This window comes from Falco cherrug, chromosome 3 (genome assembly GCF_023634085.1).
Source record: "Falco cherrug isolate bFalChe1 chromosome 3, bFalChe1.pri, whole genome shotgun sequence".
In the NCBI taxonomy this organism is placed as follows: Eukaryota; Metazoa; Chordata; class Aves; order Falconiformes; family Falconidae; genus Falco; species Falco cherrug.
Window position 1 is genome coordinate 59,012,246 of NC_073699.1, and position 21,503 is coordinate 59,033,748.

General features: G+C 42.8%; 2 protein-coding genes across 9 annotated transcripts in view; one reads left to right on the plus strand and one right to left on the minus strand.

Moving 5' to 3' along the window:
• EMILIN2 (elastin microfibril interfacer 2) overlaps positions 1 to 13,401 on the plus strand; it is a 37,578-nt gene extending 24,177 nt beyond the window's left edge. For both annotated transcript variants that reach the window (XM_055705787.1, XM_055705788.1), the window contains 4 exons: positions 54 to 386; positions 963 to 1,001; positions 7,407 to 7,538; positions 8,308 to 13,401. In XM_055705787.1, coding sequence (XP_055561762.1) covers positions 54 to 386; positions 963 to 1,001; positions 7,407 to 7,538; positions 8,308 to 8,645 — 842 coding nt within the window. In that variant the 3' untranslated portion in view covers positions 8,646 to 13,401. The remainder of the gene's footprint in view (positions 1 to 53; positions 387 to 962; positions 1,002 to 7,406; positions 7,539 to 8,307) is intronic.
• A 3,307-nt stretch (positions 13,402 to 16,708) lies between these two features.
• LPIN2 (lipin 2) overlaps positions 16,709 to 21,503 on the minus strand; it is a 47,246-nt gene continuing 42,451 nt past the window's right edge. For 6 of the 7 annotated variants that reach the window (XM_055703489.1, XM_027804196.2, XM_005438411.4 and 3 more), the window contains one exon: positions 16,709 to 21,230. In XM_055703489.1, coding sequence (XP_055559464.1) covers positions 21,086 to 21,230 — 145 coding nt within the window. In that variant the 3' untranslated portion in view covers positions 16,709 to 21,085. The remainder of the gene's footprint in view (positions 21,231 to 21,503) is intronic. The other variant, XM_014279344.3, reaches the window with a different exon arrangement.

The window sequence follows — 21,503 nt, forward strand, 5'->3', positions numbered from 1 at the left end:
ACTATTTTAGGCAAATAATTCTGTATCTTTCCTCTTCTTCCATCATTTCCAAGGGCGATCAGAAGTACCACGGCAACCGTTGCCACCAAGACCACCCCTGCAGCTCCAACCTGGCATACCCCTGCTGCCATCAAGGCCAAGGATACAACCACCACGACAGAGGACCCCCCTCCAGCCACCGCAGCCCAGACTTCCTCCACGCCCAGCACTGCCAGGGTCAGGAGTTTTACCGTTTCTGCCTGGAACAACCGGGATCATCTTGGAGACTGGAGAGGCAGGGCCTCCTGGCACTGTTTTAATGTCAGGAAGAGGGCGGCTTGGAAGTGTGGATGGTCAGGCGGGTCAGAGTACCATGCCCATTGCTGAAGGGTATGCTGGAGCACCAGGTGAGACAACCAAACTAATAGTGAATCATTCCCATCTAGGTGCAGTGGGCATGCCAGGCCTTGCTAAAGGGGTGACGCTGAGGTCTGTTGAGCTTTACCAGCCACTTTTCAGCCTTTCATGGATGCCCATTGTAGCTGTTGCTGTTGGGAATGGGCTTACAGCAGAGGTGATTAGTGAGTGGGCCTTCAGGCTCCAGCTGGCTACAGAAGTAGGAGAAACACATTCGGGGCCAGTTTTGTTGCTTTTGCCAAGGCTGCATAAAGCATGAAGTCAACAGGGCTCATGTAAAATCCTTGGTAACTACAGCAGCCTTTGCCACTAGGGAAACTACTTTTTTTTTTTTCTTCCCATAGAGCTTGCGGTGGATTTAGTACGTTGTAATAAGAATCTGGTTTTCTTTGCCATGATCACCCCAGTTTAATGATCATCGATCATTTCATAGAAGATGCTATTGGTAGCTGTTTTGGTAGGTTGCTGTTAGGTAACAAAGGATGCTTTTTAGAAGGCTGCAGTGATGTTTTGTCATAATGTATTCCATTATGTACTGTGTCACACATACTACTTTTCTTTTGTAGGATATCCAAAGTTATCTCCTCCTACCATGGACTCACAAGGTAAGGCAGTTGTTTCCTATAAATTGTTTACACAGGTACTTAATGTTTATTTCAGTCCATAGAAAGTCACGGTTGAGGGAAGAAAGTGTTGATTTTTAGTATTTAAGTTTAGCGTTGAGGAGTATCTGACAGATTTTTGCTATACCTAAACATTAAAAAAATTTGCATCCTTCAAAAATATGGGGGTTTTGAGGTTTTGAAAAAGAATTCATTTTGGGTCGTTGTTCCTTACTTCAGTGGGTTTTTTTAAATGCAAAGAGTTTCTGTTTCCTAGCAGATGTCAGTACTGACCTTTTTTATGTTTCTTTTAAATGAGAAAAAATATATATATTTTTGATTATTTTAATATTTCTTTAATAAGATATGAGTAAGGCCAAGACTAAGATCTTGAAGCAGTGTTAGTATCTGAGCTAGTGCATGACTTGGTCCTCCTTGTGGGAGAGTTTCTGGCTTTGTTAGAATCATGAGGTCTTCTGTTCCTGACTTCAGTGAACGCCGGAGTGCTGCCACTGACAGCCACAGTTTAAAAAGATTCAAGATGAAGTTTTCTTTGTTTGGTGGTTGGTTTTTTTTTACTTTTAATAATTGTTAATATCACAGTTCATTTGTGGATTTGTATGATAAACAGGTATAAATCTCTTGTGGGACATAGTAGTTGGCCTGGATACATACATGGATTGGGTGCTGCCTGCGCTACGACCTCATACTTAAAATACTATCAAACCCTGGGGAACGGTGTCGTGGATCAAAGTGAATATTCCCACACCCTCTTCAAAAAGAATGATTTCATCTAAATTTGTTTGAGGAGAGATGAGAAATAGATGAAAATAAAGCGTCAGAGCTTTATGGCATCCAAAATCCTACCCTTGGGACTTAGTTTGATGGTCCTAACAAAATCACAGATACATGTCTTGAAGACTGGTCTAGGGACTGACAAAAAGCGTTTTAAAAATTTCACACTGTAATTCTGATATTTATACTTTCTAATTAACGATCTGTCATAGCCTTAAAGCAGTCTGTTTGCATTTGAGGACTGTGGTGGTGGTAAGAACAATCAACAATAGATGAGGCTTCTGGAAGAGGATAAGAAGTAAAGAAATGTTTATCTTGATGCCAGCAAAGCCAATAGAGATGTGTAGATTTCTGTGATAAATGGATTTCCTGGGGGGTTTCTTCCACTTTGTACAATCTATTGCTTTTATAGACTACAGTATTTTAATAAGTTTATGCTAAAACTGTGGAACAGTAGGTGGATGTCAACAATGTTAAAAAGCCAGGATATGGCTGGCATTGCACCTATGTGCTGCTTGATGGAACATGTTGCAAGGAACATTATCACCTGGAATCCAGAGAGTGGTGGGCCTGACCAAGGAGTTCCTTTTCCTGATCCATGTCCCTGAAGACCTATGTAAATATAAGATATACCTGCTACTCTGTTCTATGATTTCCCCCAGAATGCCTTGCAAACCACAGTGGCAGATACAGTCATAGAAAACAGAGAGGTAAGGATGGTACAAATAACCGTTAGACTTCGGTGGAGTACTTTTATCCACTGTCCCTAATCGTCAGTGGCTGCTTATAAAAAGAAAGGGAGCATTCTGGGGCAGAATGCAGCAATTAACAGTGTTGTGGAGATTAACAGCTGGGGAAGAGAAGATTTTTGTCTTACTGGAGGAGGAACTTCATGCTTAAATAAGTCATCAAGGAATCCTTAATATCTAATTTGTGCAGGACCACAGTTTATAATGTCTTTGCCAGTCTTTACCCAGTATGTTTTGTGTTCCTGATATTGAAATTTGAAAAATTAGACCTTCTTGTAAAATAATTCCTAAAGTAAAACGCTTGTACTGTCGGTCTTCTGAGTACTCCCTTTCATTTCTGTTTCTGAATAGCTTGTTACATAAAAGCTGCTTAGGAAGAAGTTGAGGGCTCCAACTCTGTCCTCTGGGATTGAACTAGCACACTTTAGTGTCTTCTTGAATGCTGAGGCATGATTTGCATAGTTTCAATACCAAAGTATTTCTTGAGTTTTTCAGATTTATTAGCTATCTCTTTACATGCATTGGACAATATAACCTTCAAGGATTTACAAGTATTCATGAGAGAGTATAAAGTATGATATTGCATATTAGCTGTATTTTCACAGGTAAGGAGTTTGACAGAGGTGAGTTAAGTGTCAGGACCCAAGTGCATCCATGAAATCCCTTTTAATACAGAAAGAATCGAATCATTTGTTATTTAAAGAAACATCAGCAGCAAATGTTATTGCAGCCTGGCAGTTTTACAGTTATGAGAATTTTTGTTGCTGGAGCAAAGAAAATTGTAGAGGCAGAAGTAATGAATTGGCTGATGAACTAGTCTGGGAACTGATGAGAAAATGCTTGTAAGATCCCAGGTCACACAGCTAGGCAAGGACAGAGCCAAGAAGAGGATTTGGATGTTCTGATTAACATACAGAGGGTCACAGTGAAAAAAATCCACTGAAAGCTCTAATTGCCTTCCCCACCCTGCCCCTCCGTGCAGTCTGCCCTGTTGCTTGTGTCCTTAACCCTGCAGCTTCAATGGAGGGTGTCCGCTCCTCACTAAAAGAAACTCCTGGTATGGTGTAAGAAATGAAACAGCTGAGCTAGTGAGCCCTACCGCTGTGTGAACACTGCTGTCTATATCCGTGCAGATAAAGGGCTAATTTTGGTTTGGGCTTTTTAATTCTTTTCATTTATCTGACACTCAGCCATCTTTACTTCCTCTATGTGACTTCAGGCAGCAAGTCTGTAGGACACGTTTCAAATATAAAGGTATGATCTTATTGTAATGTTAAGATTTACATTGTTGTAGGTGGTCCTTGATTTGAATAAAGAGTTTACAGAATACATAAATTACCCTGCCATACTTGCGATGGGTTCTTGGCTCTTTCTTTTGATCATTGGGCAGGGAGCAGTATTCTTAGTAGTACACGTCAGTGGTCTCACACAGGGGAAAGAAAAAAGCGTGTTTACTGACTTTGAGGTAAAGAACATGTGATCACCCACAGTTGCACCAGCGGTTGTGTTTTGCTGCTGTTTGCATAAAAGAACAGCACAAGTCACAGATGCAGGCTGAAGCATGGGGTAGGAGATGGGTATTTGTGTAAGGAGCGGTAGGTGGGTGCTAGGGCAAACCTCTTGCTGTGGTGTAAAAAGTAGGAGTTGTAAGAGCAGAAAGAGCTGTTAATAAACAGACTCAGGAGAAAAGTAGCTGTGTCTTCATAACACACTGCGTGAGTTACTCTCTGCATCAGAAACGCTGTGACTTAGCAGGGCAGAGCTAATGGGCCCAGACTCATTGAGCACTGGCTCAGCTCATGGAAATAGGTGTGGCACTGTGCTGTGCTGCATGGCCGTCCCATAAGCAGATGGAATGTTCCTGAAAATGAGATGTGTTAGGGTCAAACTGAAGAGTTTTTAAAAAAAAAAAAAAAAAGGGAGGTGATAAATTGCTGATATTTTTGTCCCATTTGTTGTGACTGAAATTACGCATTTTTCCCTCATTTAGATTTAGGAATATTGGCCAAGCAGAGGAAATGTGACATATCCTCTCTACTCATGCCATACACAAAGGAGTCATAAGAGCATACTGACAAATTAATTACATACTTAAGCTCACTTTTTTGCATCGATTCTTGAAGAGTCCTCATTCCAGTTGCTGAGCAATTGTCAGCAGCAGTGTCACACTTACTTATTTTTTTTCTCCTTTTATCTTGACAGAGAGTGATGTGCACTGTTTCGTTTTGCTTGATTTTATTTTTTCGTTGTTTTTTTCTTGTTCTGGCCCTTGAGCTTTGTGGGAGGCATGAACTGTTCTGGGAAGTCAAAAGAGAGATGAAGAATCAGAAATACAATTAGCAGATGGGTGAAAGTAGATGTAACCTAACAAAGGCCACCCATGTACCTTCTGTGATCTTTTGACTCCCCAGAATGCATTATACTAGGCTTAGGCTGCTATGAACACACATACTTGCTCCTGCTTAGTTGTGTGCATATGTGTGTGTATATACGTATATAAAGTGAAACCTTATTGAATATGTCTGAAGTCATGAGTTTTTTCCTCCCTCAGAAGCTGTAAAATTATGGTTGAATCTTTTTTTTGTCTGCCTAGCAGTGTCTTCATCAGAGCTGTGCATGTGGTTCCCAGCTTTTAACTGCTTGAAAACTTCTCTTTCTCATTTTTATAATTCCACAACACTAACTGCTTAGGTGAAAGGAGTTTCCAAGCCTGGACCTTTCCTAGAGAAGCTGAACTTTGATCTTTGCATGAAGAAAAGTGTTTGCAAGCAGGGACATGTAAGAGAAGGTGCTTCGTTTCTCTGTAAGGTTCTGCAAAAGCACTGCTGAGAGTTGTTGGTAGAACTTGTGAAAGCTTCAGACAGGTGCAGTTCCAGCTGGAAGCAGGGAGGAGGGTAAGAGAGGACAGACACGTTGCACCTCTGCTGTGCCTCCTTATCTTGCCCACTGAACTGATCTACAGGATATTTAGATGGGTTTAAGATCGTTCCTTTCAACAAACACAGATGGTGTGCTAAACTAGGTTGCAGATCCCAAGCAATTTCAGCAGCAAACTCTAATTAAACCGTTCTAGCAATTAGTGCAGGAAAATCTTGAAGGAAACCCTGGTGAGCCAGGGCAGGATTTGCTCCCTTGTTCAGATGACACCAACCCAAACAGAACTGTAGCTACTCCAAAGAGAGAGGACAGTGTTTCTAGGCAGGCAGCAAGTAGTTTGTGCCATCTGTGCAGTATGACTGCAGGGAAGAGAAACCTTTCCGAGTGAGCCAATAAAAGTTAGTTGAGGTGCATTTTCAGTTGATTTAAGTCTCAGGGTAAGCTGAGAATACAAGGAGACGCTTTCTGTAAGCAGCGTGGTGTTAAGGGGGTAGAGCTTTACAGAAGCTGCTTAAGTAAGTAGAGTTCCTGCAATTAATTTTTGTCTTTTCAAATAACCTCATTTTAGCTTACAGGAGCACTTGCAGGCACACTGGCAGGTAGGAGTAATGAAAGAGGTCTTCTGTCTGTTTTCTGAGCGTGAGACAAAATACTGAATGAGGAGATTTCCAAAGATACACAGGGCGGCTGGTTACTAGCCCCTGAGGGAAATCAAGGTAGTTATTTGCCATTTCTGAAGTTGCAGGCATGTCTTCCCCTTCCCTTCTCCTCCCACCCTCCCATGCCAAGTTATTCAGAAAAAAATGGATAGCAGGGCGTTTGTATACCCACATTTTAGATGAAGTTTTGACATTTTTTAACTTCAATTTTTAAGCGGCATAGTCTGAATTGAGCCTTGGTTGCTGATAGGCATCTCAGATTGAGAGGAAGAAAAAACCCAAAGGTTTCTTTTAAGGAAGGCAGAAGGAGGAGCAGGGGTGAAACAGCATGGAGAAGACATGGATCCCAACCTGAACAGGGTAGAACAGGAGGAGCAACTGAGGACAACTTTAAGTGCAGTTAGGTAAACAACAAATGTTTGTTGTTTACCTGATTGCCTGAACAAAGCAACAAGAGTTGACTGCTTCTAGCAGTGTGTCCTGCCTTAGGGGAAATGTTTAGAGGGAAGGGAGCTGAAGGGAGCTAAAGTGGCACTAGTAAGTGGTCCATCACTAAACACTTGCCACTGAAGTCAGTCTAGTAAAAGTAAAAATTTTTCTCAGTGGCTCAAATTGTATTTTGTTCAACAGTAGTCTAACAGCAGTGTTTAGTTAGTAAGCAGACAGCTGCTACAAAATACCTAAGTGTCTGTCTGAGCTGCTGAGAAAAGAAGAAAAAACTGCAGAGTGAAAAGTCCCCCAAAAGGGTAGTACTGGAGAGAGAGAAAAGCCCCAGTGATGGTTCTCTTTGCTTCAATGCTGAAGTGTTAATTCTTGTAGCTATTTTCACTACCCTTCAGCAGAGAAGGTAAGAGATCTAAGCCATGCGCAGCTTCACAGGGTGGCTAGGAAAGCTGGCACAAGCTATACACCTTTAGCCTTCCTGTTGCCGTTGTGATAGTGACAGAGAGCGGAGATGTCCAAGGGCAACCTCAGTCCTGAAGAAGGTCGGTGGCAGAAGCATTGTTGAATTGAGACGTGGCAGGATTTCCAGTGCCAGCATTTACAAGCCATATACCTTTTCCTTAGAAGGAGGAGGAAAAAAAAAAGGGGGGGGGGGGGGGGTGGACACACGCGAGAGGGGAATTTTATGGTGGTCCGTTAATTTTATGGTGAGACATCTGGGACCTGGGCCAGCAACACATATTCTGCCAATTCTGGCATCCCTCAAGTGACAGAGTTAGTTGAAGTGGAGTATGTGCAGGAACAGAGACACTGGATTATAAACCATCACAGGGAGGCTGTGTTGTCGTCCTGATGTGACTGACTCATGTTGTTACCCATTTTAGGACCTGCTGCTGCGGCCTCTCTGGTGTCATTTTCTGCTGGGCTGACACAGAAGCCTTTCTCCAGTGATGTCGGCGTGGTTCACTTTAACAAAGTGCTTGTGAATGATGGGGACTATTATAACCCCAATACAGGTAACAGTGAAAGAAGGACTCACAGGGACGCCAGATGAGCAGTAGCATGGGTTTGCCAGTGTTTGATGCTATCTCAGGCCTTGCTAGTGCATTGAACAAAATAAGTTCACCTAAACCAGACACACCTGGGTAAAAGCTTCTTGTGGATGTGGCCAGGCATGCACTTTGCCACTGCTGGTTTTCCACAACTGCCCAGTAATACTGAGGCCCACCTCACCACTGTCTGCTGTGCCAGCAAGGTGATTGTGCTCCTCAGCCCACCTCGAGTCAGCTGAGCCTGGGCAGCCGAGGTGAGGTTCCTTGCTAACCCACTTCACTGCAGCTCAGCCAGCTGGGTCACCTGGGGGAGAGGAGGGAGATGGGTGATACATGCTGCCTCCCCAATAGCAGTAACTGCAGGCTGCTCCCTTCTTGAGCAGAGTGTTGCGTCACTTGAGGGTGTTAGGCATGCTGCTGGGGACTTTCACAGCATGTGGGTGCCTCTTGCCCCTTCGCCTAGCTCTGAGTCATGGCAGCTGCTTAGAACAGGAGATTTCTGAATGTGGACAAGACCTGCTTATGTCCTGAAGGACGGGTAAGCTGTAACACAAAAGCAAGCAACCCTTTGCCTTCATGACTGATGTCAGTTGGTCAGCTACCCAGGCTGACCTTGTCACAGTTACCTATATGTAGCAATGGGTGTTGGTTTATGTTTGTCATAGTGCTTAGAGCGATCAGATCTCTCAGTTTTTAATAACTCCAAAAAGCTCAGTCTGTCTCTTTTCTGCAGGCATTTTCACATCACCCTATGAAGGGCGCTATCTGATCACTGCTGTGCTGGCCCCAGAGAGGGACGAGTACGTAGAAGCAGTGCTGTCCGTCTCCAACGCAAGTGTGGCTCAGCTCCATACAGCTGGGTACAGAAGGGAACTGCTGGAGTATCACAAACCCTACTCGGGGAAACGGACCTGTGGTGGTCCTGGGACGTTCCACCTTGTTCTTCACCTCAAAGCAGGAGATGAAGTAAATGTCGTTGTAACAGGAGGCAAACTGGCGTACACAGACTCTGACGAAATGTACTCCACGTTTAGTGGGGTTCTCCTTTATCCTTCCATTTCTCATGTTTAGATTTACCTTGAACAGGAGAGAAGGGTAAGATATTCAGAAGAAATTAAATGTAATAAAATTCAAAGCTTTAATATATTCTGTTTATATATTTGATTTCAGTGATGGGTTTATATCTCTCTATACTGAGACCTTTTCCTTGTCCCATTTCCAGAGGTAGCTACAAAAGACATGTTTCTGTAGCTAAATTAACTCCTTCCCAAGCCCTTGTTTACTTGTACAAGCAAACAACTGTTCAAACAACAAATATGATTTTATGAGATACTTCTCCACTGTGCTCCTACTATCACCTATTAAATTGTCTTTGCAGTTTTCTCCCTAGTTTTTAAAATTGTCCCTAGTATATCAGAGTTTACATCACTGCTGAAGTTTACAGTTGTGGCCAGCTATTTTCATGTTTTCAGTAAAGCGGGGCCAAGAAAGTGAAATTGTATTGACACGGTTGATGACTTATTATTCCTTATGTTATTTAGTATGTTGGGTCCAGTGAATTCGCATAAACAATTTGCTCAATGCAATTGCTAACCATGATGGTTCAAAGCAAAATGATAGTCATCTGCATCAGTTACCTTTTTTCCTTTAAGGGCCAAACACAGTGCTAGAGACAAGATGAATGACTTATTCCAATCAAGTGGAAGCAGCCGGGCAGAGAGAAACTTACCTTGCCTCAGCTTGCCACCGGGCAGATGTGAGTGTAAGGTGCAGTTGCTGCTACTGAAGGATTTAGAACAGTTACTTTCAATTGATACGGTAAAAGAGAGGATCAGTTAAGTATGATGCTCTTGAGATTATAGCTTGAAACGAATAAAACAGTTAAGAAAAATGTCAATTGTCTATGCTTAGCTAGAAAAATGGTAATTCTGAAATGTTTAAAAAAATTCTACAAAGTTTGCTTCTGGCACTCTTACAGTATTTGCATTAAAAAGGAAGTTTTCCTTGTTGCATTGTAGAATACAAATCAGAGGAAAAATTGTTGATAGAGGAGAATAGTCTTATTAGCCAATACTGTCAAATGCACAAACCAGCCATCTGCACTGTCTTTGTTGTAGCAGCCTCCTGCATTGGTGCCTTTGAGTGAGGTTTGTTTTAACACTCATTGTCTGTTTATATGGGGAAAGCAACTTTTTTACCTTAAACAGATTAACACATTTGGGGCAACGGTATTTTCTCGTACTAGCCCCTTTGCAGTGGAGGTAACAAAAATGGTGTTTTGGCTCTCTAAGCATTTTGATCTTTTTCATGGCTGGAAAAAAAAATATATCTAGCCACACTTTACTGAGAGCAGGACTGTTCATTTGTCATCTATGTATTCTCATGTAAACTGATCCTTTTAATAGCCTATTTGTGCTGTATAGAGCTGTATTTATCGTAGTGGTTTGTGTAGTATGTTTTTCTTCTTGCAAATGTAGAACAGCTGTTTATGGCCTCAGAACAAAGAATTCCTTTAGGTGAAGGAAGAACTCCCCATGCTGTAAGCAGCACAGTATGGTTAGGTGAAGCCCTTCCCATCTGAGGAGGTCAGATGAAGACTTACGCCTTTGTTACTTAGTTTTGGAATAGATAGTCCTCAATAACTCTGTTTCCAGGCAATGAAACAGGGCCTTCCCACAACAAACTGTCAGGTGGAAAAAGCTTTCCCTCTGCAGAGGAACTCTGAGTCAGTCCCTGTGCGGCTGGGATTGCACGGGGGGAGCTGTGAGCACGGGAAGGAAATTGTGAGCAGAGTTGTAAAGCACCTGGGTTTAAGAAGAGCTCTTGGCACCTGATTTTGAGAAATGACAGTGTTACGGCTAAGCAGATAGGACTGGATGTATTTTGTAGCAGGGAAGGCTGTTCCTGTAAAAGCAGCTGTTAGTCAGCAGCCAAAGATGTACAGTGAACTTGCATTTCACAGCTTGATAAAGGGAGCCACCGTCTCATCTCCTGCACATTTGTCTTGATCTGTGCCAGCCTGTGAGGCATTAGCATGCAGTTAGGAACCACATACTTGTTTACTTGTTCAAGGGGGGGGTAGTTTTCTTTTATTCTAAAGCAACAGCCCCTTTCTGTCCCATACCTTTCTAGGTCTCAAAGGTACAGACAGGAAGGATTGTTTTCTGTGTTTTCAAAAGCCAATTACATCAACCACTTTTTTTTTTAAACATAATTTCTTATTATGTACAAAAGCCAGAGTCACTTTTCCTTCTAGATTATTTTCTCTCTCAAGAAAGTTGTGTTCTCCAAGAAGTTGGCTCCAGACTATGTGTGACTCAAGTGTTGTCAGATTATTGTTGCCTGTTCTAAAAATGACTCATGGAAACAAACAAAATGAGCTGAGCGCTTAGGGAGACCTAGCTGGCAAACACAACCTCCCATCTCCCGCAGCTGAGACATTTTTAAGTATCAGCAGAGCAAGTTTAGTGCTATAGTTACAAAAGTTGTATCATCTAATTCTTGCCTAACCGCTCTGGTAGATGTCCAGATCCAACCCACAAATTTTCACGAGCCCAGTTCCGCTGATGGGACAGGGCCATCTCTTACCAGGTTTCTGCCTGTGCCCAGGATCTGCTGCTGCTGAGATTCTTTGAGCCCTCCTGAGGCAGCGTAACTGGTACTTGTACATGGGTATAAAGCATTCACAAACCTGTCACAGCAGGGCCCGGTCTCAATGGCATATTTTGAGGACACCTTTTAGAGCTTTTAGGGATAGTTTCCCATCCACCATTTCTAGCAGCACAGTGGCTAAAGCTATTGACCTTTTACAAAGAACCTCTGTCTTAGATTCCTGCCTTTGTTGAGGGAGACTTGGCCCTTAATTTCCACTTCCTTGGTAATTGCTGTAACCAGGGTAGGTGGCTTGGTTCCTCCTAATGAGATTATTTTCCTGGAGCCTACAAGGTGGAATAATCACCCAGCTGGGAAGACCACAGCGCTGTAGCTCCTGAATAGCAGAGGGGGGAACCCGAGTTCCAGTCTCTGCTCCAGCTTGGATAAAACATTCATTAAAGCAGTAGCTGAAGCACAGATGCGTTCATGGGCCTGCTGAGGGTTTGCTCCATACAGGACAGCCCAGCTTCTGGAAGGAAGGAGCAAGAGCCCTACTCCAGAATATCCTGAACCCACTGTTGGAGCATTTATATCTTCGATCTTAACATCTCTTCACATCTTCATCTTAAACAGAACAAGGAAATGCCTGTACTGAAAGGAACATTTCACACTGTGGGTTCATGATTTGACCACCCCATCCAAGATCATCCACTGGTTTAAATAGGAAGCATCTGTTAACCAAGAAAGCCTTAAAAAAACCACCCTGTAAATGGGAGCCGAGGCTGGTATGCTGCCTGTTTCAAAAATCACAGTACTACCTTTTAGAGCTGCTTTGTAGGTAGCTTTGTAATGCAGTGTATAAGGACTGCGAGATTCTTTAGCAAAACAGCATCTGTTGTGCCAGGTTCTCCCATTTGACCTCAAAACAGGAAGAAAACCAAACCATACCAGGTGAAGTACAGACGTGTCTGACAGCCCCTTAGCTAGGCATGAGGCATGATTTCTCAGGGACTGTCCAAATATCAAAACCAGCAGAGTCCCCAAGGCAGCATTGCTTGCGGGACAGGTAAGTTCCCACAGCTAGGTCATCTGAAGACAAGCCAGCGTGCTGACAGCCAGAGAGGCTCTGCTCTGGGCAAACATGTGAGGCGTATCCTAAAGCAGTATGGAAAAAGGCAAAAAAAGGGACGTGTAGATCAATTGTATCCCCAGGAGAGCTTGGAGCAAAACTGGAATATCCATCACAAAACATGTCAAAAAAACCAAACCAAACAAGCTACCTCATTATTTTAATTTGCTACTACGACTTCACACACCGTGGAGACATTTCTATACTGACCACTCAACACAATGAGGATTTTCTGTGTCCTTTCAATGTATGCCAGGTTACTTGCAGTTTTTGTGCAGTTTCACTGAGAGACTCTAGTCAGCTTGGTGAGGCCAACCAGCCAGTCAAGAAAATTTACAGTCGAAGGAAATAGAGTAAGCTGTAAATGGAAAGCATAGGGAGGCAACTTGAAACAAAACGCCCACCACCTCCCAATACAGCTTTAAAATGCACTGGGAACGCAAGGTAAAGGGCTCCTCAACTGCAACCAGGAGATCCAAATCAGGATTAAATTGTTTCCTGAGAATACATCATGCATTTGGAAGTGAGTTTTATCTGCTGAGTCCTTATGTTACGGCCCAGTAGTGGATATGGACCTATTTCACCAGAACTACAAATGCACTTAGTCTCAGCTTGGAGATGGGAAGAATATGCGCTCCACTGAGACTTGATCAGCAGGTACGCTTGGGCTGCTAGTTGCTCCCAGGTAATAGCATAAAGTTCAGATTGTCAAGTTACCAGGAACACCTGGGGGCTATGTCCTGTCATCACAAGACGGACTTGCACTCGAGCCAGCACCAACAACGTACCCTGCAGACTGCAGAAGGAACAGCTCTGCCAGCCCTTTGTGTATGGGAGACTTCAAAGAACATCTTGTAACATGCTACTACAGAAGCAGGTTTTGACCTTCATCCATTTTGTTATCTTGATTGTGAACAAGGGAATATTACTGTAATTTTTCAGCAAAAAGAACAGCGCGTTTGAGAGTATGCTTTAGGTGTGCATGTGTATACATATGTTCATGTACATATATAGAGAGGGAGAGTAATATCGAGGAATATGAAGAAAATTGTGTGGTGGAAAACAACTGCGAATATGTCCAAATAAAGCCTACCTGTTGTGTGATGTCTTGATGCTCTCTCGCTTTCCACTGAACACAGCTCTGTAAACCTAAGTTTTTGCTCTCTCCTCCACAACTTTGGAAACTGCAGCTTCTGACTTCACAGTCAAGTCTGCATGTATATTTTCAGCGTTTATTCAGCATCAAGCAGTGTTGCATAGGCTTTGTACGGTACACAGAAGTTCTGCCCACACCGCTCTTACCCGTCTTTGTTGCTTATTGAGTGCTCCGAGTCCTGGCTCATCAAAAGTTAAAGCTTGTTAAGGACATTGTCCAAATGCCTCTTAAACACTGACAGGCTTGGGGCATCGACCACCTCAGTAAAGAAATGCTCCCTAATGTCCAGTCTAAACCTCCCCTGGTGCAGCTTTGAACCATTCCCATGTGTCCTGTCACTGGATCCCAGGGAGAAGAGCTCAGCACCTCCCTTTCCACTTCCCCACCTCAGGAAGCTGTAGAGAGCCATGAGGTCACCCCTCAGCCTCCTCTTCTCCAAGGTAGACAAGCCCAAAGTCCTCAGCCGCTCCCCACAGGACATGCCTTCCAGCCCTTGCGCCAGCTCTGTTGCCCTCCTCTGGACACATTCAGGGACCTTCACATCCTTCTGAAATTGTGGGGCCCAGAACCGCACGCCGTACTCGAGGCGAGGCTGTACCAGTGCTGAACACAGCAGGATGATCACCTCTTGTGACCGGCTGGTTGTGCTGTTTGATGCCCCCCAGGACGCAGTTTGCCCCCTGGGCTGCCCGGGCACCCTGTGACTCACAGCAGCCTGGTGCCGACCAGCACCCCCAGAGCCCTTTCTGCGGGGCTGCTCTCCAGCCACTCCTCCCCCAGTTTATACTGGTGCCCCGTGCTACTCCATCCTGGGTGCAGAACCCAGCATTTGGATTTGTTGCTAGACTTCATCCCATTAATCACTGCCCAATGCTCCCATCTATCCAGATCCCTCTGCAAGGCCTCTTGCCCCTCAAGAGAGTCAGCAGCACCTCCCAGTTTGGTATTGTCAGAAAACTTGCTAATGGTGCATTCAGCTCCTGCATCCAGATCGCTGATAAAGATACTGAACAGAACTGGCCCTAGAACTGAGCCCTGAGGAACACCACTGGTGACCGGTTGCCAGTCAGCTGTAGCCCCAGTCGTGACAACCCTTTGGGTTCTACCCTTCAGCCAGTTCCAGGCTGAACTGTTCAGGTTATGTTGCTTATTCTCACCAGAACATGTACACATGAAGTATCATCAGAAGTGGGGAACACAAGATCATAGAGTATAGCAAGGTAGGAAGGAGAAGGAAAAAGGTGAAGGCACGGAAAGACTGGAACAAAAGAAACTACTAGGAAGAAAACATGAGGTGCACCAGCTTTCAGTGCTGGAGTAAGCAAGTCTGGCAGCCACCCAGTCCTTAAAGCAGAATTCAGATGAATTCAGACTGAAAAGGAGTATTTAGTCAAAACCGCACCTATCTGGCATACTTCCTTAAAAGCAAAGGCTTTTGTAGCAACTCCTGAGGAGGTGGCTTAGCACTGGTTGTAGTTCTCCCAATACACAGTTAGTTGTGCCCTGTTCAAAGGCCTACACATGAAACCCGTTAACACAAGTCCTCGCTCCTGATGGCTCAATATCTGTTCTCCCACCGAGCCGCAGCTTGGCTGGGAAGCCTTCCCAACACACACCAGCCTGGGGCCTCAGCCCAAGCTGGCAACCACTCCCGCCACGGAGAAAAACACGGCACGCGGGGTTACAGCACTGGGGTCTTTCTGCTGTTCCTTGCTACAGTCCCCTACACGGTTAAAGGGGTCCTGGGAATTGCCAGTATGGGACAGGAACGTCTATGTGGATTTGATAAATTTGTCTAAGACAAGGGGAGAGGACGAAAAGCATGGTGTACCGTCATGCTTAGAAACCACTATGCATGGAAGTGGCCACCCCTGCCAGACAGAAGACCCTGATAAGCCCTGGCCGTGTCCAACAGTGAAACCTCTGGAAGCTCTGAACTGTCCCCCTCCCTCCCATGCAGCATGTGACACCTGCCCGGGAAACCCTTCAAGCGGCCAGCGGACTCACAGCTCACCACCGCTCTGAGAGCTCGGCTGGCAACTGCAACAAGTGGGAGCACACACGTGCCTCCCAGCCAGAACAGTGCACACGTTGCTTCCTGGGGGCCGCCACGTACAAACTGCATGACGTAACTCTGGAAACGATGCCCTGCACACACACAGGGAAGTACCCATTCTTGGAAACGGTGACTCTGTTCTTTACACATCTAAGACACTTGCTCCAACAGAAAAATCCTTCCACAAAGAACAAGATCACCCCAGTAGAAGTCCATCAGGGCAAGACGGACACAGGAGAAACACCACCAGCTCAGAAGTGTTTTTGCAACAGATCTGAACGTTTGGCACATACAGGACACACCACCCTTCCATTGCTTGCACTGGCACAGCCACTCCCTGCACACAACAAGCAAGTACTGAAACCTAGGTGTGAAAGATGGGCAGTGAAAAGAGCGTGGCGTGAGGAGTGAAGTGCCCAAGGTGTGAAGAGAAGGGTGCAGCGCTTGAGCAGAATCACAGGGGAAACCCAACAACAACGCAGGAGACAGAACTCTAGCAGAAAGCTCTGTGCCTGGGCACAAGGAGAGTGAATGGGTGCTGGGGGCGGCAACACAAGTGACGCACTGCATAAGGATCAAAAGGCACAACATAGTTTACACCTCTGTGCAGATGTGTCATACTTCTATGCGTGACAAACAGCTGCATTTTCTAAGGTAGGCTGCTAGATAGCTGCATTTACCAACAGCAGCAAGAGACCAGGAAGAATAAGCTTCTACTGAAAGCTTGAGGTCCCTTTCACGATAATGGCCTCAAGCAGTTTAACAACTGTCACGGAAGACAAGACTCTTTGCCTTGAAAGGAGAAAGTTAACTTTGATGGAATTCAGTTAAAACTCCAAATTACAGCAGACGAACAAAAGCTGAAGCTAGGCAGCCACGAGATTTTCTTCAAGGCAGCTTGTGTATCCCCAAGTCACGCATCTGTTACCTGGTACTCTATAATATTAATGCATGTTTGCTTTTCATTATAGTTATAAACCAATATCGGTACTGGAACAAAAGGTAAGTTAGATAGCAGCAACTATTTATCAGTTATACAACTACTCTGACAAAAGTAAACTGAGTGCTACAGAAAGAAAATGTATCACAGTCCTTAGAAGAGCAACTTGAATTCTGTGTAAAATATGAATACAATTCAAACACTCCCACATTTGCTAGACTAGCAATACAAGAATTCCCAAGTACAAAGTGAAGAAAAATTCTAGTTTAAGTTTGTTTATTGTGATAACATCGTTCTGAACATCAATAAACATTGCACGGAAGTGTGGGTTACTGTACCCAAGATAGTCCAGTCTTAACAAAACCCACTGTAGCGGTATGACCACAGATTTGACAATTTTAAACACACTACCTTATAAGTGATTGGGTTGCTTAACAATCAAGTATTCCACATCTTCAATGCAAAAATGCAACAAATGTTTGAAGAGAGTTTTCCCACCCTCAAAATAAACCAACATTTTAACTTTCATCTGGAATTAACACTGTAAACAAAATCCAAAACGATCCCACTCTATTCAGATTTTAACTTTGGAAACTAAAACTTCTTCAGGCAAAAGTGACACTTTAAAGGCATCTCAAATTCACTATGTATTTTTGATATTTCATTATGAATTTGCATTACAGTCATTTAAACGTTCTCTCATATGACAGCATTTTCCAGAAGACTTGTATGAAATATTAACATGAAATCTCATCTCTCTTGTCTTTACCATAAGTGGATTCAAAGTTTGCTTCAGAAGTTCCATAACAGAGTTGACACAAGTGTTAAAACTTTTCCAGTTGAAAAAAAAAAAAAGTTTTAGGAGGAGTATACTGATGACAGGAAGCTAAGGATACATGAGCCAAGACGCACATGCAACTGTATACTGTTAGGGATAAGAGCCCAACCTTTTGAAGTACAAACATGCTTGGTACTGTAAAAATAAAAATCCAGAAATGTGTACCACTTGAATTACTGATCTTTAAATAATTACAGAAAATGGGTAATATCCAAGTCACTAACAAGTTTTGAATTGCAATGTTCTTTACTTCCAGACAGGTGTCATTGATTCAGCCTTTGACATGGTTCCAATAAGTATCTGCATCTTCAACAACACAGTCTTAACAGGGGTGTGCATGTGCCTACAGACATACACACTTAGAAGTTCCTCTTTCACAGAAAGAATGATTTAGCTTGCGCTAATTGGAAAGAAGTATAGCACAACTTGTTCTCAAACACTAGTTTCAGGCCACTTCTCTCTACTAAGGTCACAAAAGACAGGCTAATGCATAATTCTTATTTACCCCACTTCATATTAATATTGCAGCACAAGCCTACAGTTTGATAGTAATGAGATGTCGTTTCTAGAGTCAGTAAAGTGCCCAGCAGCCCAAATTACATAGGTATGCAATGACAGGTACAGTGCCCCCAGATTCTGTCCCTAAACAGGGTTCACAAACAATCTGAAAAGCTTCAAACAAGCCAGATTTAGAAGAACAAAAGAAAACCCCCACCCTACTCATATCAGAGACCTGAAGAACACTTTTACATTTTATCAAAAACCAAGTATCAAACCTGTAGCTGTTACAGGGAAAAAAAAAGATTTTTTTTAACTAAGCAACTTGTTGGACATCCCTATAATGCAAAATAACATGTTAGCAGAATGAGGAGCTCTCTACAACCACACAACCCCCATATTCATACCAGCTTAAGTTATATGCATTTGGAGATACACCTGATACTATTTTTTCCACATTGCTCGTTTACTCACGTCCCCACCTTAATAACCACAGCTCAATTTTATGACAATCTGAAAAGATTAATTGAACCGAAGAGAAAAAAAATTAATCAAGTTAAAAAAATCATCATCATCATCAAGCAAGAAAGATACAGCCAAACCTTGGAAACAATCTGTCCTACTTGGAAACCCATCCCAGCTTCATGAAGTGCTTTTATTTTTAGAAAACCTGTGTAATACCAGGGCCACCAAGAATAAGTTGAGCATGGTAAATAAAATTTTGACATCCACAAAGGACTGTTTTAGGAAAGGCAGCTTTACTCCCTTTATGTAAAATAAAATCTTTAGATAGAATATTTTGTCTTGTAATTAAAATACTTTATTATGCTGGATTCTTATTTATTTACTTTAAAGTATTTAAGTGACTTAAATCCCATTGATATTCAAAGCACTTGGTGATCATGAAAATTTCAGTTTCTAATGAAGTCTATGGAATAAAAGATAAGAAAAAGAATGGAATGATCTTTGTAAGCGTCTGACAGTAAAAAACCAAAAAAAAACAACCCAACCAAAAAAACCCAACAAAAAAAAAGTAGTAAGAGCAAACTATCCTATGAGTTGAATCCTGTGAAATCCACTTAAACACAAAGTAGACTGGTGACAGGACCAAGATTTTGCTGAAACAGTCACGGAAAGCATTGTTCTCATTGTACAAGAATAAGGATGCCTTTCGGTTCACTGACATGCATGGCACACCGTGACAGAGCGGTAATTTTTCTTTCCTGCTCTCATACTCCTGCTTTGAAAGAGGGGCTCCATGTTGATTTTGCTTGCCTCCACTCTTTAATGTTTTACAAGCACAGGAATACACTAGAGTTTGATAAAAAAAAGTTATTTCATTCATATAGTGATCTAAAAATGACACACCCCCCCAGCGCTTCACCAACTGTCCAGCGTCAGCTGGTGTTGTATCAGAACTGTGGGTTAAGACTACTCAGCCTGATAAATGAAAGATCATATTCGCAGGGGGGTGGTGGTGGTGAAATCCTCTAAATGTACTCTTTTGCAGGTAGTGGGGGAGAGAGCTCCCTTCCCACGTTCGGCCCAAGTAAGCTGAAGCAGAGGGGCCTGCCCAAGCTGCTTCTGCCAAGCGCAGCCCCTGGTGCAGGCACCAGGGCAGGTAGCCATACAAATGCCTCCTAAAGATCACTGACACTGCCCTGCACGCTTCCCTGCTCCCACTGGGAGTGCTGCTTGGGAACTGGGAACAGAGCTTACCCCGGAGCCTGGTGGAAGCTGCCCCTGGAAGGATCTTTAATGTGTGGCCCCATGAACTTGCTTAAGGTGTCGCAGAAAAGACTGTGCCCAGAAAGCCCAGGACTGATGTTTAAATGACTGTAGTCCTTAAGCCCTCTGGACTGGTGAAACGGTACATTCTCACCATAGATTTGTCCAAAGGAGGTTAAACCACTAACTCAACTTACAAAGCAGAACCACCTTTGCCTTCAACTATTTCTGGAGAGAAATACTAGCTGCTTTTCCAGCTGATGAACACCAGACTTGGAATGCAATTTGTTCACAGGTTCTGATCTGAACCTGAGGAATGAACAGCATAATGTTTATGAATAACCCAAAACTTAATAAAAGGAAGAAAAAAAAAAAAAAAAAAGGTTTTCTTCTGCTCTGCAGCATTTAACCATTCTCATAGCTGAAATCTCATTATTGAGCTGCATTTCCTTCCAGCTAATGAAAACCTGCAATACAGAATTCTGGAAAGACCTGCAGTATACAATTAAAAAATTAAATACATAGTTTTTCAGTATTACAATTCCCTGAATATAATCTGTACATACGTTTTACTGGCCTACACAGCATACACACACATATGCATCATTTCTGTGTTGAAAAAGGAAATAAAAATACCTGCTCCCCAACTCTTACAGAAATGTTCAAGATTTTTCTTGATGGAAATATAACATGACATAGCGCAGCCTGGAAACAACAAAAGCCATACAAGTATCTGAAGACAACTTTCATTTTAACAAGCTGATGAAGTTTGAAACATTGCATGTAAAAAAAGTAATAAGCAGAGTTAGTTTGAGTGTGAACTGTACAAGCAGTCTTGTACATGTGACAAAAGGCATATTTACATTTAAAGAGGAATTTTATGTCTTCAGTCTGTCAGGCTAGTAATGTCTACACATTTTCTGTGTTTTAACTGAGAAAGAGCACACTGGTCTTATGTTCTGGTTCCTTTTAAAAATGGCCCAATTGCCCATGTGAACATTAGACCACGTTTTTTATTAACTGGTCTGACATTCTATTTGGCAGTTTCCATACACTTTTTGGCTTCATTTTAGAAAATATACTATTAACACCAATACCAAAAAAAACCCCAAACCAAACCAAAAAACCCCAATGCATTCCTGCCTACCCTCCCCCTCCAAAACAAAAAGAACACCCACTATGTTTACAATATGGTCTGTATTGATGAAAATGCAAAGTCATAGTTTACCTCAGCATTTAGCTGCCCTGAAGCACTTGGGTACCATGACCATCAATGACAGGCCAATCTCAAGTGCCTTAGAACAGGTATATAAAAACAAGCAATAAACAAACAAAAAACCCCAACACAATCCCCCCCCGCCCCCCCCCCCCCAAAAAAAAAAAAAATTAAGACAGTTAAGACAGTAGCTTTGCATTTTCTTTGTTTTAAACCAACGGAGTTAAAGTGATTTCTTTAGTAAGACTTAACGGTACCAGTATAGAAATTAGCATATTCATTAAGAAAGTTCTTCACATTTAAGCTGAAGTTGAGTAGCTGAATATGAAATTCCATCTCTAGGTGAGAAGTATTTTTCAGGCCAGGTCATCCATGTTAAGGTCAGGAAGAGGCTCTCTCCAATAGCAAAAAGAGCTGAATTCTGGGCATGGAAATGCAGAACTCTGTTCTTTATTAAGCAATGGGAACACATGTTCCACAAGCTCACTTAGTCTGAAATACCTATATTAAAAAAAAAAAACAACAAAAAAACAGACCATTATTTAACGGTCTAGTCACTGTTCAGCAGTAGCCAAAAAGGAGCTTTAGAAGTCTAGACCAGAAAGCTACAGTCAAATAAGGCATGACTACTGCAGAAGCAATTTTCAACTTTATTTTGCCAGTTTACTTTTCTTTTTGTAAAGTTTCGGTCAAGTACCCAAAGCTGTAAGTGTCTGGCAAACAGGATTTTCATGTGTCGCAATAGAAGCCTGAACCATCACAGTTACAAACTCA